At 43.3% G+C, this 20,339-nt stretch overlaps 1 protein-coding gene across 6 annotated transcripts in view; it reads left to right on the forward strand.

The window, feature by feature from the left end:
* The window catches only part of TFDP1 (transcription factor Dp-1), a 101,092-nt gene that overhangs the window by 66,093 nt on the left and 14,660 nt on the right, over positions 1-20,339 (forward strand). For all 6 annotated transcript variants that reach the window (XM_048856025.2, XM_048856006.2, XM_075129987.1 and 3 more), the window contains 3 exons: positions 4,460-4,528; positions 12,684-12,835; positions 15,919-16,085. In XM_048856025.2, coding sequence (XP_048711982.1) covers positions 4,460-4,528; positions 12,684-12,835; positions 15,919-16,085 — 388 coding nt within the window. The remainder of the gene's footprint in view (positions 1-4,459; positions 4,529-12,683; positions 12,836-15,918; positions 16,086-20,339) is intronic.

Below are 20,339 nucleotides of genomic sequence, written 5' to 3' on the forward strand. Positions count from 1 at the left end.
CCATAGGAGATTTCTTCATTTTGCATTAGGCCAAGATCATTTACAATACTGGGTACTCCCATTCAGTCTCTCCTCTGCTCCCGGAGTGTTCTCAAAAGTTCTGGCAGTGGTCTTGCCTATCTCTGCAGAGAAGCAATTGTAATATAACCGTATCTTGATGATTGTCTGCTGAAGGGTCGATCTTATGATGAGACCTTGTTCGCCACTCAAAAGGCCATAGCACTGTTCATCGAGCTAGGACTTCAGTTAAATATCCAGTAGTCTGCTTTAATGTGTGCAATTACTAGAATTCATAGGTGCATCTGCAGATACAGTAACTGCCAAAGGCTACCTTCCACCACCCAGGTTTATGACACTATCGAATCTTACCACCACAATCTAGGTCAGCCAGGAACTGCCTTCAACATTCGGGGCATATCTCAGCATGTACCTTCATAGTAAACCATGCAAGATTGCATTTTCACTGCCCCCAGCAATGACTTCAACCATCTACTTTCCAAACAAACACAGTGTGGATAGACAGGTCTCAGTTCCCCAATTCATAAAGGCCTCTCTTGATTTGTGGAAAGACACCCCCATCCCCCCACAATGTCTATGCAGGATTTTTCTTTACCCAGCCACCTCCAACTGCTGTAATAATAGATGCATCTCTTTTGGGATGGGGAGTACACCTAGATACTTGAATTGCTATATACTCGTCCTCACAAGATCACCCTACACGTTAGCTTGCTGGAACTCAGCAGTCATAAATGCCTGTCTCCATTTTATGCCATTGATCAGAGTCAGGTGCATCAAGAGCATGACAGAAAATGTGGCCTGCATGTTTTATGTTGACCAGCAAAGGGGAGTGAGATCGCATTCCCTTTACTCTAAGCCATAACACTATGGAATTGGTGCATACTCAGTCATATCTACATATTTGCAGTGTACCTTTCTGGCATTCAGAACATCATAGTAGACTCGCTAAGCAGAAATTTTGCACAGGATTATGAATGGGAGCTAGACCATTGGATTCTCAGTTGCTTATTTTAGATTTGGGTCTTCTGTAGGGGGACCTCTTCATCATTACCATGAACAAGAAGTGCACTCAGCTCTGTTCAAGAGAGGGACTGGGTCGCCACTCCTGGGGGATGCCTTTCTCCTTCTTTGGACACTGTGGCTATTGTTTGCTTTTCTCCCAGTGTCTCTAATATTGAAAGTAGAGAACAAGACAGAAGAAGGCCAACTTTATACTGATAGTCCCAATGTGGCCAAGACAGACATGGCTTCCTTACCTCATGCAGCTGGCAGATCATCAGGCAATTAGTCTCCCAGTCATTCCCCATCTCCTCTCTCTGGATACTGGTTGGTCCTTCATCCAAACCTCTGCGTTCTTTGCCTCAAAGCATAGCTCATCGATGGTTCATAGGGATAGAAACTACCTGCTCTGCAGGTGAAAAGGGTATTTTAAATAGCAGGAAGGACTCTACGCACAATACCAACCTGCAAAAGTGTAATATATTTAGCCATTGGCGCATTCTGCGACATCTTTCACCTTTCATCATCTTTGCTATTGGTCTACATTCTGTAACTGAAGAACTTGGGGTTATCTCAGAGTTCTGTTAGAATTCACTTGGCAGCTAGCATGACTTATTCCATTCTCTGGCAGAAGGTTTCTCAGTGTTTGCTCACCCGATTAAGGTGAGAATTGTCAAAAGTCTGGGGAAACTCTCCCCTCAAATTAAACATTCTACTCTGGTTTGGGACCTCAGTGCTCAGGTGCCTATGATACCTACCTTTGATTCAATGGTTCCCTGTTCACTACTGAATTTATCTATGAAGATGGCCTTGTTGGTAGCCATTAGGTCTGCTCAAAGAGTTGGATAGAGAGGGGGTCCCTACAGGCAACCCCTGTCTTTGCTGTATTTGTCAAAGATAAATTTTTGCTACAGCTTCACCCAAAGTTCTTAACTAAGCTATCAGCAGAATTCTGTATTAACCAGGTTATTCATTTCCCAGTTTTCTTCCTCAAACCATATTTGGCTAGGGGGATGCTGCATTGCGTAAGAGCGCATTAGTCTTTTACATGGACAGAACTAAATTATTTAGAAAACGTCCCAAATTGTTTGTATCAATTTGCTGACAGATGTAAGGAATCTACAGTTTCCAGACAAAGACTCTCTAGGTGGGTATCTGGATGCATCATTTCTTGTGATCAGTATAATGATATTCAGCCTCTTCTTAGGGTATTAGCCCATTCAGCGAGGTGTGTCTCTACCTTAGTAGTTTTTCTCAAGAATGTTTCCATCACTGAGATCTGTAGAGCTGCAACTTGAACCTCTATACACACTTCTTTTCAAAGCACTTTGTAGTAATCTATAATTCAGCTTTGTATGCTGTGTCTGGCTCTGCACTATTATTTCAGTATTGGACTTGACTCCAAAGCCCCCTCTTTTTCATGAGGATACTGCTTGGTGGTCACCTGAAATGGAAAACCCATAGGAACACTGCTTGAAGAAGGAAAGGTTACTCATCCTGTGCAGTAACTGTAGTTCTTCAAGATAGTGTGTGTCCCTATGAATGCTCTAGCTCTGCTTTGGGGTTTCCTTTAAGAGACCTTGCAGTCTAGATGGAACTGAGTGCAGTTCACCTGCACAGCTCTATATGACCTCGGCGCAGGGCATGAGGCCAAGTAGAGGGCATGTACAAGCTGAACGGGCACTGCTACTGAAAATCTCAAATCCAAGCTGCATCCTTCTGAAGAGGAGCACCGATACATAGGGCCCTACCAAATTCACGGCCATGAAAAATGTCACGGACGGTGAAATCTGGTCTCCCCCTGTGAAATCTGGTCTTGCGTGTGCACTTACCCTATACTGTACAGATTTCACAGGGGAGACCAGTGTTTCTCAAATTGGGGGCCCTGACACAAAAGGAAGTTGCAGAGGGTTCGCAAGGTTATTTTAGGGAGGTTGCAGTATTGCCACCCTTACTTCTGTGCTGCCTTCAGATCTGGTGGGCTGGAGTCGGGCGGCTGTTAGCTGGGCACCCACCTCTGAAGGCAGTGCACCACCAGCAGCAGTGCAGAAGTAAGGATGGCAATAGTATACCATGCCACCCTTACTTCTGTGCTGCTGCCTTCACATTTGGGCAGCTGGAGAGTGGCAGCTGCTGACTGAGGGCCCAGCTCTGTAGGCAGCAGCACAGAAGTAAGGCTGGCAATACCATACCATGCCATCCTTACTTCTGTGCTACTGTTGACTCCGGCTCTGCCTTCAGGGGTGGGCACCTGGCCATACTCATCATAACTGGTACTGCAGTTAGTATTGTAGCAGCCAGAATTAGCAAATTATTGCTGTTCTTCTTTCTGTGCAAATTAAGACCCAATCTGAATTTCAAACTTTCAAATTCTCAGACATTTGATTCTTACATAAGAAAAAATTATTTCAGTTTCTTTTTATTTGGAGGAAGTGTGTAATGTGGAAATGGCTAAAAAAAAATTTTTAACTTCCAAACAAAACGCAGCATTGCCTCTAGACTGAGCCTAACCAGCCCAAGAGAGTAGCTTTTCCAGGAAGTTTTGAGTATTTGGAAATAGAGATTATAATGTGAGTTCTGTTGTAATTTTAGTTATAACTGAGTTTACCCAGGTACCTTTTATAATAAATGTGGGGGTTTTATAAACTTGTAAAATTGCACTGCTTAATGCACAAACAATACTGTCCTGTATCAACGGAAAATGTGTAGCTTCACCCTTTAAATAAATGTTTCCAAAACAGGCCAAGTATTCAGGGATATAGGTTTTTCTGAAAATTTTACCCCAAACCCCATTTTCTAAAGCATCGTACTCATTTAGGCCTTCATCCCTGTCAATGGGATTGTGTCTTGTAAGTGCCTACATTCCTTTTGAAGATGAGATAAATCAGTAAGGCAGTGGAATGTTGAGTGCAGCAACTCCTGAATACCTTTAAAAATCTGGGCCTTAAGATAAATCCTCTTGACTGCTAGGTACTTCTGAAATTATCTATAGTGTATATGTTCGCTGGAGTTTGTTGTTTTGACACCTATGATTTCATAACACACAATTTGCTGTAATGAGTAAGGTCTTTGGCTTGAAATAATCTTGCAAATAGTTTTAGTTTAATTGTGTTAATATGTAAATATCTGAATTAAACTGTCAAAGCACACCACATATGAGATTTCTCTTTCACTAGCTTAGATAGTATATGCCATAAATTTAAGTTTTGAGCCTGGGACTATCTTTTTATATGTGATTTTAATATAATGTCCACTCTCTAGTTTCCAATTGATGTAAAAACTTTTGTTTTTTGAGACCGTACACTAAAAAGCAGTATAAAATTATAATTTATTAAAATTCAGTGGATGGCATTTTTAGACATTTTTAATGTCAAATGTTTTCATCATAAAATATATTTGAGTATGAAATACTGTTAAAATAAAACCCCTTTTCTTTCTGAAGGTGGAGAGACAGAGAAGACTTGAAAGAATAAAGCAAAAACAGTCTCAGCTACAAGAACTTATTCTACAGGTACAGTCAAGGTACTCTTGTCTGTAGGGCAAGGTAACTTGTATTTGTATACCAGTTTTCTTACACATATTAAAAACAAAAGATCTAGCAGGAGATGGAAGAATACACACCCAATGTGAATTTAGCACTGTAGCCAAGATTGTTGTCAGCTTCTCCTACAGCACAAGAACCCAGTGTTCTGTGTTAAATTCTGTGGCAGCTTCAAGTGCATTTTAACTGACAATGACAATATAACCTTTTTATTCCTTGAATTTTGACATTCAGTTCAGATCTCAGATTTGAAATGTATGTTTATTTTACAGCTGTTCTCATATTTGAAAATTTTATTTATAATGAGTACTGGCATTTTATTTTCTGTGATTCGTGACCTAAGAATACAGTCCTGTCACCAAATTTGTCTGCCAAATATATTACAGTAGAAAATTAAGTTTTGAGTCCTCATGTTTGGAAAAATAACTTTCGGTATGTGAACCAGTTCCATGTTGAAACACTAATTCTAAAAGATGTGAGATACACCACTTTTCATCTCAATGGAGTAACTCTGAAATGTAATTTGTTAATTTAAAAGCCAAATTTAAACTCTTTCTTTGCTTATCACTTTAGCAGAAAGATCTAGATAATGTTCTTCTTCCAGTAGTGTTCCTATGGTTCCAGTAGTATGCCTACTGTAGGTGTGCTTGTGTCCCTAAGCTGCTGATCGGAGAAGTTCAGCAGTAGTGTCCATTAGGCCAGCACATCTGCTATGTCTCCTCATTCTATGCCATGAGGCTAGTCAGCTCATGCCGGCTAAACCCTCTGTTTCTTCTCAACTGCCCCTGGCTAGAGACAGAGCTATTCACAGTCAGAAAGTAACTATCCTAACCATTTGCATTTTTATAGTTAGCTAGTCTCAAAGGGCAGGTCTACACTGCAGCAGGGATAGATGCTCTGAGATTGATCCACTGGCAGTTGATTTAGCAGGTCTATTAAAGACCTGCCAAATCAACTGCAGATTGCTCTCCAGTTGATCCCTGTACTCTACCCCCTGACGAGAAGAGTAAGGTAAGTCGACAGGAGGTTTTCTCCCATCGACCCCCTGCGATGTAGACCCCACGGTAACTCTACCTAAGGTACGTCGACTCCAGCTACGTGAATAACGTAGCTGGAGTTGCATAACGTAGGGCGACTTACCGCGGTAGTGTAGACATAGCCTTAGTTAGTAAAGTTATGGGGTTTTTTCCTTACGTCATTTTTTTCTGTTTTAAAAAAAAAAAAAAAACTTCTTTTTTTTTTTTTAAATAACCCGCATTTACTTCCTCACTGTGGGGACCCTTTCCCCAACGAGATATGCTTGGTTCACGGGCTTCAAGAAGAGCCTCGCTTGCAAGGAGGCAATCCCGGTTGCAGACAAGCATTTCCAATGTATTTGCTGCCTCGAGGAAAGCCACATCCAGCAGATGTGAGGTCTCTGCCAGCAACTCATGCCATGCTCACGTAATGACACAGAGCTCCGACAGAAGATTATCTTCATGGAGCCGGCTCTCAGACCCTCTCAGGACATGCTCCATGAGTCACCTGGCAGATGTGAGTCTTTCTCACAACCCTCTACATTCTAAAGGCTGTGGGTTGAAGAGAAGCAAGCTTCTGACCCTTCTCACAAGTCATTGGAGAAGAAGGTGGGAAGCCCCCATAGTGAGCCCCGAGATAGGCATAAGTGATCCCAATCACGCTCAATATCTTTGGCACCAACACCTTCCCAGCATGGTACCCACACCTCACAGAAAATGACAGCAGCAGGTACCATTGACATACCCTTGGACCTAATGGGTAAAGGCACTGAGTCATCGGCACCGATGGACAGGAGTAAGCTCTCCACTAAAATGGTGCTCCTGGTTCGTGAGTGTCTATCAGTACTGTCATCAACACCTCATCTGGCACCTGAGTGAGTGGTACGGGCAAGATCCTTGTCCCCCTGGCACCATGCTGGTCAGTACCAGCAGAATTCCATCATTCCAGAGACCTCTTCATATCGGATGTACAGAAGTCCCCGCTTCTCGACATCGGGACCTCCACACTGAGCCTCTGCCTAGTACGGTAATCATCCCTGTTGCCATGCCACTCTTCTCCGCTGTCTAGCAAGGGTTCAGACAGCAAGCCAGAGGAAGTGGTAGTACTCCTTCCAGGCTCCGTGTGGTGCCCAGTATGAAAAGGATCCTAGAGTATACCCTGAGATGGCTCCACCAACACCATCCTGATATGACCATTCACGGGCACCATTGCTGGGCTCTGTACCCACCACCCCAGTGGCCATATTGGGACCAGCATATTGCCAGCATGCCTCTTGAGCTTTGAGCCTCACCCAAGAACCCTTGATGCACACTCCCTTCGCTGCAGCATCCAGAGCTCTGGAGCCTGTGGAAGACGTTATGGAGGAACATGAGGGCAGTGCTGAGGAAGAAGTGACCCCAGTGACCATAGTTTTATCCGGGGAGGAGGAGGGTATTATACCTTCCCCATCATCTTTGGCTGATGACTTTTGCAGATGCTCTCCAAATACCACTGGAAGAAGTCAGACACCCTCCATTCTTCCTCTTATTAAAAGATCACCCTTCCTATTAACAAGACTATCTTCGACCCGGCAAGAACAATCTGGCAAACCCCAGCATCAGTAGCACCTACCTGCAAGCAGGCAGACAAAAAATACTATGTCCCAGCTAAGGAAGCTGAATTCCTCTTCTCCCACCATCCATCCAACTCCATCATAGAGGACGCTGTCAACTCCAATGGCCATAAACACCAGATGGGGTCCACTCCCTATGACAGTGACTGGAAGCACCTGGACCTTTTCGGAAGAAAAGCATACTTCTTGGCCACGCATCGATTCCATATCACCAGCTACCAAGCCCTCATGACAAAATAAGATTATATAAATTATTCAGAACTGACTGATTTTATTGAACAGCTGCCGGAGTCACAGCATTACCAATTTAAGGCTATTATCCAGGAAAGCCAGTTAGTGGCAAAGACAACATTGCAGTCTGTCCTCGATGCAGCCGACACAGTGGCGAGGTCCATCTTCATGGTGATGGTGATGCGACAAGCGTCATGGCTTCATTTGTTGGGCTTTCCCGAAGGAGGTACAGTCAACTGTTGAAGGCCTTCCTTTTGAGGGCATGAAGCTCTTCACAAAAAAGACTACTGCCTCCCTTCACACCCTGAAGGACTCTAGGGCCACTGTCCTTTCACTGGTCATCTACATGCCAGGAGACAAAAAGGAGGTTCAGTCCCTAATCCCAGCATAGACCATGCACACCCCAATATCTGGCTCAATGCCACTACAAGCCAAAGAGAAAGAAAAGGAAATTTTCTAGGTGTAAACCATCTGGCCTGCAATCTTCCTCATCCCAGCCATCTTTGTCCAAACACTAATTTTGGCAGGTTGATCAAGGCATGGATAGACCACTCCTCCAACCACTACAGCTGACCAATGCTATATACCTATTTAGCCACCCATTGGCAGTGTTCCGCAGTGCCTGGGAAAACATAACATCGGACCAATCGGTCATAGAGATCATTCACACTGGGTATTCCAACCATTTTACCTACCTACGCCCTCTACAACACCTTTCCCCATCCCTCTTCAGGGACCCTTCTCACAAGAGTTTACTACGACAAGAGATAGATCGCTACCTCCAGTTAGAAGCCATAGAACCAGTACCTCAACATCTACAAGGCAAAGGGTTCTACTCTCTGTATTTTCTAATAGCCAAGAGGAAGAGAGACTGGAGCTCCTATACTAGATCTCAGACCGCTCAACAAGTTTGTCAAAGCTCAAAAATTCAAGGTGGTCACTTTAGCAACGATCATTCCAGTGTTAGAACAGGGAGACTGGTTTTTGGCCCTCAATTTTTAGGATACCTAATTTCATATCTCAGTCCTACCGTCTCACAGCCAATTTCTCAGATTCACTCTAGAACAAGACCACTACCAATACGCAGTGCTCTCCTTTGGACTATCATCAGGCTGAAGAGTATTTTCCAAAGTTGTCTCAGTAGTAGCCATGCACTTACACTCCCAAGGGATCATAGTTTAGCCTTATCTGGATGATTGCTTCCTCAAAGCCCCATCTCTCCTAGAGGCTCACCGAGTCACCAAAACTACAATATGCCTGTTTATAGAATTGGGCCTACAGATCAATGCCCAGAAGTCAACCTGCATTCTAGTACAGCACCTGGAATTTATAAGCGCAGACTTTGACTCGCTATGGGCCACAGTTCTTCATCATCATCATCATCATAGATTTCTCTCCCTGGTTGCACTCATAGAGACCATACAAAGCAGCCCGCTAATATCAGCCAGACACTGCCTCCAACTTTTGGGGCATGTGGCAGTGAGCACAGCGGTAATACCACATGCCAAGCTTCACATGTGATGCCTTCAGCTGTGGTTCAGCTCAGTTTGCAGACCAAACCGGCCCAGGTTAGAGAAACCCCTATCACCACTCTCCAGGATCAAAAACTTCTTAGTCCACTGGAAAGACCCAACCAACGTTTGCAGAGGGATTTCCTTCTTGCAGCATCATCTGCTATTGCTTATCACCACCGACACATGGCTCATAGGGTGGGGTACACATCTAAATGACCTTACCACGCAAGGCAAGTGGTCACCCACGGAGATGTCCCTTCACATCAGTGTCCTCAATCTCAGGGTGGTCCAGAATGCCTGCATGCACTTCCTGTCATTGATCAAAGGATCACACATGAGAATTCTAACAGACAACATAGCCTGCCTGTATTACATAAATCAACAAGGGGGAGTCAGGTCACCCTCTCTTTGTACAGAAGTGTTAAGACTGGAACTGGTGTATCTCCCACAACATCACACTGTCTGCAGCCTATTTCCTGGGCACACACAACTCAGTCAGTCTCAGCCCTTGTCTACACTGGGGCGGGGGGATCGATCTAAGTTACGCAACTTCAGCTACGTGAATAACATAGCTGAAGTCAACATACTTAGATCGACTTACCGTGGTGTATTCTCCGTGGTGAGTCGACTGCTGCCGCTCCCCCATCGGCTCCGCCTGTGCCTCTCGTGGCGCTGGAGTACAGGAGTTGACGGGAGAGTGCTCGGGACTTGGTTTATCACATCTAGACTAGGCACGATAAATCGATCCCTGCTAGATTGATCGCTGCCCACCAATCCGGCGGGTAGTGAAGACATACCCTCAGTTGCAAATTCCCACACAACCACGAATGGGCGCTAGACCTAGTAATACTTCACGATGTATTCAGGCAGGGGGGAATGCCAACCACAGACTTGTTCACCACTTACCTGAATAAGAAAATGTCCATGCTACAGCTCCAGAGTGGGGATAGGACAACACTTCTCGGGCAATGCTCTTGTCCTCCCCTGAAACAGGGGCTTCTTTGTGCCTCTCCTCCTTTTCACCTGCTATTGAAGGTCCTGCTGAAAATAAAGAGAATGAGCATATGTCATTCTGATCACTCCTCCTCGGCCAAGACAAACCTGGTACCTTTACATGTCACAGCTCATGACATGCCTACCGATCTCTCTCCCAGTCATTCCGTACCTCCTCTCCCAGGACAGAGGACGTACCCTACATCCCAACTCGGGGGTCCTTCACCTCAAGGTATGGCTCCTTGGTTCAAACACCTAGAAAGCTTCTGTTCGAAGGAGATGTAAGAGTAGTATTACACAGAAAGTCCTCAACACAACGTTCCTACCTGCAAAAACGATCCAGTTTTGGATTTGGTGTACTTCCCAACAAATCTCCCTGACATCCTCAACTCTTCCACATATCTTAGACTGTGCGCTGGCCCTAAAAAATCAGGGTGATCTCTAAGCTCTCTGAGGCCACCTAGCAGGTATACCCCCCTTCCATCAGCAATAGAGGGATACTCTGTGCTATCACACCCAACTACTGAAAGGTACCTCACGGGTATAATAAACCTCTTCCCACAACTTTGACTTCCTACTCCTACATGGGACCGAAACCTGGTACCAAAAGTACTGACTAGGCCTCTCTTTGAACCCATGACCACCTGTTTGCTTATGTACCTCTCAATGAAAATGGCCTTCCTGATAGCTATTACCTTAACTAGAAGAAATAACAGCTCTGATGGCGCATGGTATTCTTTTGGGATAAGGTTATGCTCAGGCCACATCCGAAATTCATTCCTAAAGAAACCTCCCTGTTTCACGTGAATCAATTGATTAATATTCCAACTTTCTATTTCAAGCCTCACAGAGACAACATGGAGGCTATATTACACACTCTAGATGTCAGGAGAGCCCTAGCCTTTTACCTGCACAGGACAAAGATGGTCAGGAAGTCCCACAGGTTTTTCCTTTCCATTGCAGAAAGATCCAAGGGCTCAGCAATATCAGCCCAAAGACTCTCCAAGCGAGTCTCCAACTGCATCAGACACTGTTAGCAAGTTTGCATTATGACCTCTCCAGCTAATATTTATACATACTCAACAAGGTCCTCATCCGTCACCTTATTCAAGAATCTCCCTAGCTCAGAGATCTGTAGAGTGGCGACATGGGAATCAGTCAACATTTTCACAGAACATTGTGTGATCACTGGGACTACACCTCCAATGCCATCTTTGGCTCCACAGTGCTGTCTTCTGTAACTTACCCCACTTTGAAGTCCCAGCCCTCCAGAAGGGATACTGTTCAGGAATCACCTACAGTGGAGCACCCATGGGGACACTACTTGAAGTAGTTATTCACCTTGTGCAGTAACAGGGGGCTCTTTGAGATGTGTGTTCCTATGGGTGCGCTGCAACCCACCCTCCTCCCCTCTACTTTGCAGAGTTCTTGTCAATGACTCTGCAGTAGAGAAGGAACTGAGGGGGCTTAACCCATGTGCACTGACTAACCTCATGGCACAGCACAAGGAGAGACAGCGCATGTGCAGGCCTAATGGACACTGCTACTGAAGTTCTCCAATCAGCAGTGCGGGGCACAAGCACACCTACAGTGGAGCAGCCATAGGGACATGCATCTCAAAGAACCATCGTTACTTCACAAGGTGAACAACTACTACTTTTGTTTACTATTGTAGGTGGCAGGAAAGAGGAGTTAGAATGGAGTCTGGTATGTCAGGAATTGGGAGTTCAAACTAATTTTTCTTAAAGAAGCTTTACCACCACTCCTCCTCTGTTGTCAGAAGCTACAACTGCCCCTCAAAAGTGGTTAAAACTTCCAGTTTTCCCCAAACTTTTATGCATTTTTCAGTGCATAATTCTGTGACACCTTTACAAATTGAAATCTGAGGGCATTCTGAACACTGTCTTGTGTGTACTTATAGTTGCAAATATTGTTAGGCGCGATCAGCAATGGTTCTGGTTTGTAGTGTAGACATAACTTTAGGCTAAAGGTTCAGAAAGAAAACTGACTGTATTGCTACAAATGCTGGTGTGACTGGGTGCTGGTATGGGCTGTTTGGAAAATGGCTTATTTTCCATGGAAAATAGAAGCTTTCTGTGGAAAATTTAGTTTAGTTGAAAATCCAATTTTCTAATGGAAGCTTTTCAGCCAACCCTAGTGTTGGGTTATGGTAGGGTTTCTCAAATTCATTGTACTGCGACCTCCTTCTGACAACAAAAATGACTGCATGACCCCAGAAGGGGAGACTGAAGCCTGAGCCCACCAAAGCCCCATCACCCTAGGCAGGGGGACCGAAGCCAAAACCTGAGCTCTGTCAGGGGGGCTGAAGCCCTTGGGGTTGGAGCTTTGGCCCTGGGCCCCAACAAATTAATGCCAGCCCTGGCGACCCCATTAGAATGGGGCCACAACTCACTTTGGGGTCCTGACCTACAGTTTGAGATCTGCTGGGTTATGGTATCCTTGACTTGTGTTTAGTAACATTAAAGAAGTGGTGGAGCATTTAAATGATAAATGTCTGCTTCTTTAGTTTCAAAATATTTTCATTAAACTAAACTGGTTAATTCCAAATGTCATATTTTAGTTATTTACAAGTTTGGAAAAAGTTGACAGTGTCAAGCATATTTCTTTTAAATACTGAGATTCCTAATTCTGCTTTAGTTTCTTCAGAGACACCACAAATAATTACATTTTAATAAGAGAACAAAGAAGGAATAACTGTTAAATGTGTAGTTTTGTAAGACACTATTACTTTTTGCAGCAAATTGCCTTCAAGAATCTAGTTCAACGAAATCGTCAAACAGAACAACAGGCAAACCGACCACCGCCGTCCAATTCTGTCATACATCTGCCATTTATCATTGTGAACACCAGCAAGAAGACCGTGATCGATTGTAGTATTTCAAATGACAAGTAGGTTGTTCATAAATTTTTTAAGTATCTCATCAAAAGCAGGAAGCCTGCTAAACAATCAGTTGGGGCCACTGGACTATCAAGGTGCTAACGGAACACTCATGGAAGATAAGGTCGTTGCGGAGAAGCTAAGTGAATTCTTTGCATCAGTCTTCACTGCAGAGGATGTGATGGAGATTCCCACACCTGAGCCATTCTTTTTAGGTGACAAATCTGAGGAACTGTCCCAGATTGAGGTGTCAGTAGAGGAGGTTTTGGAACAAATTGATACATTAAAGAGTAATAAGTCACCAGGATCAGATGGTATTCACCCAAGAGTTCTGAAGGAACTCAAATATGAAATTGCAGAACTACTACCTGTGGTATGTAACTTATCATTAAAATCAGTTTCTGTACCAGATAACTGGAGGATAGCTAATGTGATACCAATTTTTAAAAAAGGCTCCAGAGGTGATCTTGGCATTTGTGGGCCAGTAAGCCTAACTTCAGTACCAGGCAAATTGGTTGAAACGATGGTAAAGAACATAATGATCAGACACACAGAGGAACACAATTTGCAGGGGGAGAGTCAACACTGCTTTTATAAAGGGAAATCATGCCTCACCAAAAAATGTTAGATTCTTGGAAGAGGTTAACAAACATGTGGACAAGAGTGATCCAGTGGGAATAGTGTACTTACACTTTCAGAAAGCCTGTGACAAGGTCCCTCACCAAAGGCTCTTAAGGAAACTTAGCAGTCATAGGATAAGAGGGATGGTCATCTTGTGGATCAGTAACTGGTTAAAAGACAGGAGACAAAGGGTAGGAATAAATAGTCAGTTTTCACAGAAAAGAGCTGTAAATAGGAGAGTCCTCCAAGGAGCTATACTGGGACTAGTGCTGTTCAACATATTCATAAATGATCTGGGAAAAAGGGTAAACGCTGCAGTGGCAGAGTTTGCAGATGATAAAAAATTACTCAAGATCACTAAGTCCAAACCAGGCTGCAAGGAGTTACAAAGGGATCTCACAAAACAGTGACTGGTCAACAAAGTAGCACATGGAATTCAGTGTTGATAAATACAAAGTAATTCATAGTGGAAAGCACAATCCCAACTGTACCTACAAAACGATGGGGTCTAAATTAATTGTTACCAAACAAGAAAGAGATCTTGGAGTCATTATGGGTGGTTCTCTGAAAACATCAGCTCAGTCTGCAGTGGCAGTCAAAAAAGCGAACAATTTTAGGAACCATTAGGAAAGAGAGAAAATAAGAGACAGTAAATATCATAACTCCCCTCTTAAAATCTGTGCTATGCCCACATCTAGAATACTGTGTTCAGATCTGGTTCCCCTCATCTCAAATAAGATATATTAGAAACTGAAAATGTACAGAGAAGGGCAACAAAAATTATTAGGGTTATGGAACAGCTTCCATATGAAGAGAGATTAAAAAGACTGGGACTATTTGGCTTGGAAAAGAGACTAATGAAGGGAGATGATAGAGGTCCATAAAATCATGAATGGTATGGAGAAAGTGAATAGGGAACTCTTATTTGCCTCTTCACATAACGCAAACACCAGAGTCCCCGATAAATAGGCAGGAGGTGTAAAACAAACAAATGGAAGTACTTCTTCAAATAACACAGTCAACCTGTGGAACTTGTTGCCAGGAGATGTTTTGAAAGCCAAAACTATAACTGGATTCAAAAAAGAATTGATAACTTCATGGAAGATAGGTAAGGCTACGTTTTCGGCATGGGTATTTTTAATAAAAGTCATGGGCAGGTTGTGGGCAATAAACAAAAGTTCATGGTCTGGGAGAGTAGTGCAGGTGCTCTGGGGGGAGGACTGGGGGGGGCACTGCAGGTGCTGGGGGTGAAGGGGGGAGAGACAAGCCCGGGAATGCCAGGCTCCCTACTTGGCTCCACACCTCTCCTGAATTGGCGACATCCCTCAGCTCCTAGGCGGAGGCATGACCATGCAGCTCTGTGCACAGCCTCCACCCCAAGCACCGCCTTCGCAGCTTCTGTTGGTCGGGAACCACGGCCAATGGGAGCTGCGGGGGCAGTGCTTGCAGGTAGGGGCAGCACTCTGAGCTCCCTGACCGCTCCTCCACCTAGGAGCTGGGATGTCGCCAATTCTGGGGAGCACCCCCAAGGTAAGCGCCACCCAGAGCCCTTACCCTCTCCCACCCAAACTCCTGCTGCTGTGGGTGGGGGATTTAATTGGGGATCGGTCCTGCTTTGAGCAGGGGGTTGGACTTGATGACCTCCTGAGGTCCCTTCCAACCCTGATATTCCATGATTCTATGATGCGGTAGCCTGAGACTGCCCCAGCAGTGGCCAGTGCAAAAGTTCCGGAGGTCCCAGAAAGTTATGTCCGTAACAAACTCACAGCCTTAATCATAGGTCCCTCAATGGATATTAGCCAAGATGATCAGGGGTGCAACCCCATGCTCTGGGTGTCCATAAACCTCTCATTTTCAGATGCTGGGAGTGGATGAGAGGGGATGGATCACTCGATGATTGCCCTCTTCTGTTTATTACCTTTGACGCACCTTGCATTGGCCACTGTTGGAAGATGGGATCCTGAGCTAAATGGACCATTGGTCTGACCCAGTATGGTCATTCTTGTGTTCTTATGGGTCTGCAGCTAAATCTCCTGTTAATGGTTTGGGTGACATGCAACGTTTTCATGATTTGTCTTATATAGTTAAGGTATGAATTTTCAGACATTGGAATTGCTCACTAGAACAAAATATTAAGGCTACATATGTTGTAATGCCATGCTTTCATTTTCTTGAAGTGCCACTCTGTTGGAAATAAGAAAAGGAGTACTAGCGGCACCTTAGAGACCAACCAATTTATTTGAGCATAAGCTTTCGTGAGCTACAGCTCACTTCATCAGAATGCATCCGATGAAGTGAGCTGTAGCTCACGAAAGCTTATGCTCAGATAAATTGGTTAGTCTCTAAGGTGCCGCTAGTACTCCTTTTCTTTTTGCGAATACAGACTAACACGGCTGCTACTCTGAAATCTGTTGGAAATGTTTTGGAAAAATTAGTGCAAGTAATTCAAGCTGATTGAATTTCTCGCCTCCAGGTTTGAATATCTGTTTAATTTTGACAATACTTTTGAAATTCATGATGATATAGAAGTACTAAAGCGAATGGGAATGGCTTGTGGGCTTGAATCTGGAAGCTGTTCAGCAGAGGACCTAAAAATTGCAAGGAGTTTGGTTCCTAAAGCTCTGGAACCATATGTGACAGGTTAGTTACTCAAAGTAAGATCTTTCTGCTGTTTTTCTCTTTGAAATAGGACTTGAGGAAAAACTGGTTGAACTACAACTCTGACTTGACCCATCTATAAAATGTTTAGTTTGCTAACTTCTGATTAGCCAACAGTGTAGATATTTAACTTACTCTTAAATTTGTATGTTGTTGTAGGATGTAAGTGGTAAGAACAAGACTGAATTTTTTCCCTTTTTCAAGTGATTGTCCTTATGTGTACCGCACTTCAGGATGCACATGCACCCAGATCTGAAGATTTTTCTCTAGCAGTGTCTGGTCATCATGTGTGCCCTCACTCTCCTGCTCCTCACTCAAGAAGATCAAGGAGCTGCCGGACTGCCACTGTCTTATTTCTTTCTTCCATTGGTGATTGTGGATGGAGCTTCACAGTTTGTGCCAACTTTTTCAGCTTCTCCTCGTAAATAGTTTAAAAAAATAAAATTCAATAGTGTTATAGCAGAGTGACAGCTCTGCTATATAGTTAATGTTAAGATCAGCTTTCTGTTTAAAGTCTGTTTATTCTAGGGGTTCTAAAAGCCATAGTTAATGAGATTGCCTTGAAATTTGTTGTGCTTCGTAGAGGTGCGGGGTACAGTCAGTGACTGAAATTTGGGGTCACCTGACCAATGGGTTCCAGAGAGATAGTACCACGGGGAAAAACAGCTTGTTTTAAAAATTGGCACATTCTAAAAATTGAAAATGTTTTTTACTCACAAATAAGGATTGAACCAGGGCTCAGATCATTGCACCAGGTACTCAAATGCTCAAAGGTTACCCCAACAGAATGCATGGCACCTACCACCCTTATGGGGGAAATCAAATTAAAATGTTACTTGAAAAAGTTTGCTTCTCCAGTTAGGCTTGCCAAGGCTCACATGCCTAATGGTTTATGCTGAACATGTACAGAGAGAGAGGATATCTGGAAAACTACCTCTAGATAGAATCACAGAAATGTATGACTGGAAGGAATTTCAATAGGTCATCTAGTCCAGTCCCTTGCACTGAGGCAGGACTAAGAATTATCTAGACCAGAGGTCCCCAATGCAGCACCCCGCTGCCGAAATGTGGCTGCTGAAGAACCGCCCACCGAAATGCCGCCGAGAAGCGTTGCCATTTCTCGGAGTCATTTAGGTGGTGACGCTTCTCGCTGCTGCTGCATGCCACAGTCATCTGGGAATAGGAATATGCTATTCCCACAGAAAGGTTGGGGACCACTGATCTAGACCAGTGATGGGCAACCTGTGGCCTATCAGGGTAATCTGCTGGTGGGCTGCCAGACCATTTGTTTACATTTGCATGGCCGCTTGCAGCTCCCAGTGGCCATGGGTCACCGTTCCTGACCAATGAGAGCTGCAGGAAGCGGCGTGGGTCGTAAGTTGCCCTGATCTAACCATCCCTGCCAATGTTTGTCTAACCTGTTCTTAAAAACCTCCAATTAGGAAGATTGTGGAACCTCCATAAGGAATTTTGTTCCAGTGTTTAACTACCCTTACTGTTAAGAAGTTTTTTGTAATGTCTAACCTAAATCTCTCTTGCTGCAATTTGAGCCCAATACCTCTCCTCCTGTGCTCAGCGTATAAGGAGAACTATTTATTACTGTCATCTTTATAGCAACCTATGACCTACTTGAAGACTGTTATGTTGCTACTCAGTCTTCTCTTCTCCAGACTAAACAAATCTTTTTTTTTCCCCTCAGTTTTTCCTCATAGGTCTCATTTTCTAAACCTTTAATAATTTTTGTTGCTCTCGGCTTTCTCCAGTTTGTACACATCTTTCCCGAAGTGTGGTGCCCAGAACTGGATGCAATACTTCAGCTGAGGCCTTAACAGTGCTGAATAGAGTAAAATAATTGCTTCTTGTATCTTGCTTCCAAGATTCCTCCTAATACAACCCAGAATGTTTACTTTTGTAGGAACAGTATTCCATTGCTGACTCGTTTAGTTCGTGATCCACAATAAACCCCAGGTCCTTTTCTGCAGCACTCCTTCACAGGTAGTCATTTCCCATTTTGTATTTGTGCAGTTAATTATTCCTTCCTAAGTGTAGTACCTGGCATTTGTCCTTACTGAATTTGATCCTATTTATTTCAGACCATTTCTCCAGTTTGTTGAGATCATTTTGAATTCTAATCCTGTCGTCCAACCCCTCCCAAGTTGGTATCATTGGCAGACTTATAAGTGTACTCTTTATGGTGGTATTCAAATAATTTATTATAATCCCTGTGGGGTAACATTCAATATGCCTTCCAGATTGATTGAGAACTACTGATAACTACTCTGAGTACACTTTTCCATCCAGCTGTGCACCCACCTTATGGTAGTTTTGTCTAGGCTGTATTTCCCTAGTTTGCTTATGAGAAGATCATGTGAGACTGTATCAGAAGCCTTACTAAAGAAGAGATATATCCCATATACTGCTTCCCCCCCACATCCACAAGGCTTGTTACCCTGTCAAAGAAGGATGTTAGGTTGGTTTGACATGATTTGTTCTTGACAAATCCATGTTTACTATTTCTTCTCATCTTATTATCTTGTAGGTGCTTACAAATTGATTGCTTGATTGTTTTCTTCATTATCTTTCTGGGTACCGAAGTTAAACTGATTGGTCTGTAGTTACATGGGTTGTCCTTATTTCCCTTTTATAGTTAGGTACTATATTTGCCCTTTTTCAGTAGTCTGGAATCTCTCTTGTCCTCCACCAGTTCTCAAAGATAATCACTAGGAGCTTAGAGAGCTCTCTCTCCAGCCAGTTCCTTAAGTATTCTAGGATGTATTTCGTCAGGCCCTGCCAACTTGAAGACCTCTAACTTGTTGAAGTAATTCTTTACTTGTTCTTTCTCTATTTTAAGCTCCGATCCTACCCAGTTTTCATTGATGTTCATTATTGTAGTTGTCCAATCGCTGCCAACTTTTTTGTTGAAAACTGAAACAAAAAAGGCTTTTTTTTTTTTTTTTTTTTTGGCCATTGCTGTGTTTTCTGTTACTGCCTTTCCCTCCTCATAGAGTAATGGGCCTACTGTGTCCTTGGCCTTCCTCTTGCTTCTAATGTATTTGTAAAATATTTTCTTGTTATCCTTTTTCCCTAGCGAACTTAATCTCATTCTGGCCTTTCTAATTTTGTGCCTACATGCTTAGTTGTTTTTTTATATTCATCCTTAATAATTCGACCTAATTTCCAGTTTTTGTGTGACTCTTTTGAGTTTCAGGTCATTGAAGATCTCCTGGTTTAAGCCAAGGTTGTCTCTTACTATACTTTATCTTTCCTACATGCTGAAATAGTTTGCTTTTGTGCCCTTAATAATGTCTCTGTTTTAGAAAAAAAAAAACCCTGCTCATTCTCCTGAACTGTGTTTTTCCCATTAGACTTGCTAAAGTCTGCTTTCTTGAAGTCTGTTGTCTTTAGTCTGCTGTTTTCCCTCGTACCATTTCTTAGAATTATGAACTCATCATTTCTTGATCACTTTCACCGAAGCTGCCTTCCGTCCTCAAATCAGTTACTCCTTGTTTGTCAGGATCAGATCTATGATAGCCTCTCCCTCGGACACTTTCTCCACCTACTGTAATAAAAAGTTATCTCCAATGCATTCCAAAAACATGTTGGATAATCTGTGCCCTGCTGTGTAATTTTCTGAGTAGGTGTCTGAGTAGTTGAAGTCGCTCATCATCATCAAGTCCTCTGCTTTGGATGATTTTGTTAGTTGTTTAAAAAAGGCCTTGTCCACCTCTTCTTCCTGGTTAGGTGGTCTACAGTGGACTCCTACCAGGACATCACCCTTGTTTTTTACCCCTTTTAGCCTTACCCAGAGACTTTCAACAGGTTTGCCTCGCGCTTCTGTCTTGACCTCAGTGCAAGTGTATACATTTTTGATATACAAAGCAACATCACCTCCTTTTTTTTTCTTCTGCTTCTATTTACTGAAGAAGCTGTACCCTTCTATACCAGTGTTCCAGTTATGTGAATTATCCCACCAAATATCTGATGCCAATTATGTTGTAACTGATTATTCACTTAATATTTCTAGTTCTTCCTGTTTATTTCCCCTCACATCATAGGATTTAGGTGGCTCCAAGGGTATGATGATGTCACTGAATCTGAGCATCGTGTCAAAGAGAGAGTTCAAATTCAACTCAGGGCAGAAATTTGAAATTGAAAAAGCCCCAGACATATTGCTCCAAACTTTCTTTGTCAAAGGATGGATTTTGTTTTGGGGAAATGTAATCTGAGTACAGCAGA

This window comes from Caretta caretta, chromosome 1 (genome assembly GCF_965140235.1).
Source record: "Caretta caretta isolate rCarCar2 chromosome 1, rCarCar1.hap1, whole genome shotgun sequence".
Lineage (NCBI taxonomy): Eukaryota > Metazoa > Chordata > Testudines > Cheloniidae > Caretta > Caretta caretta.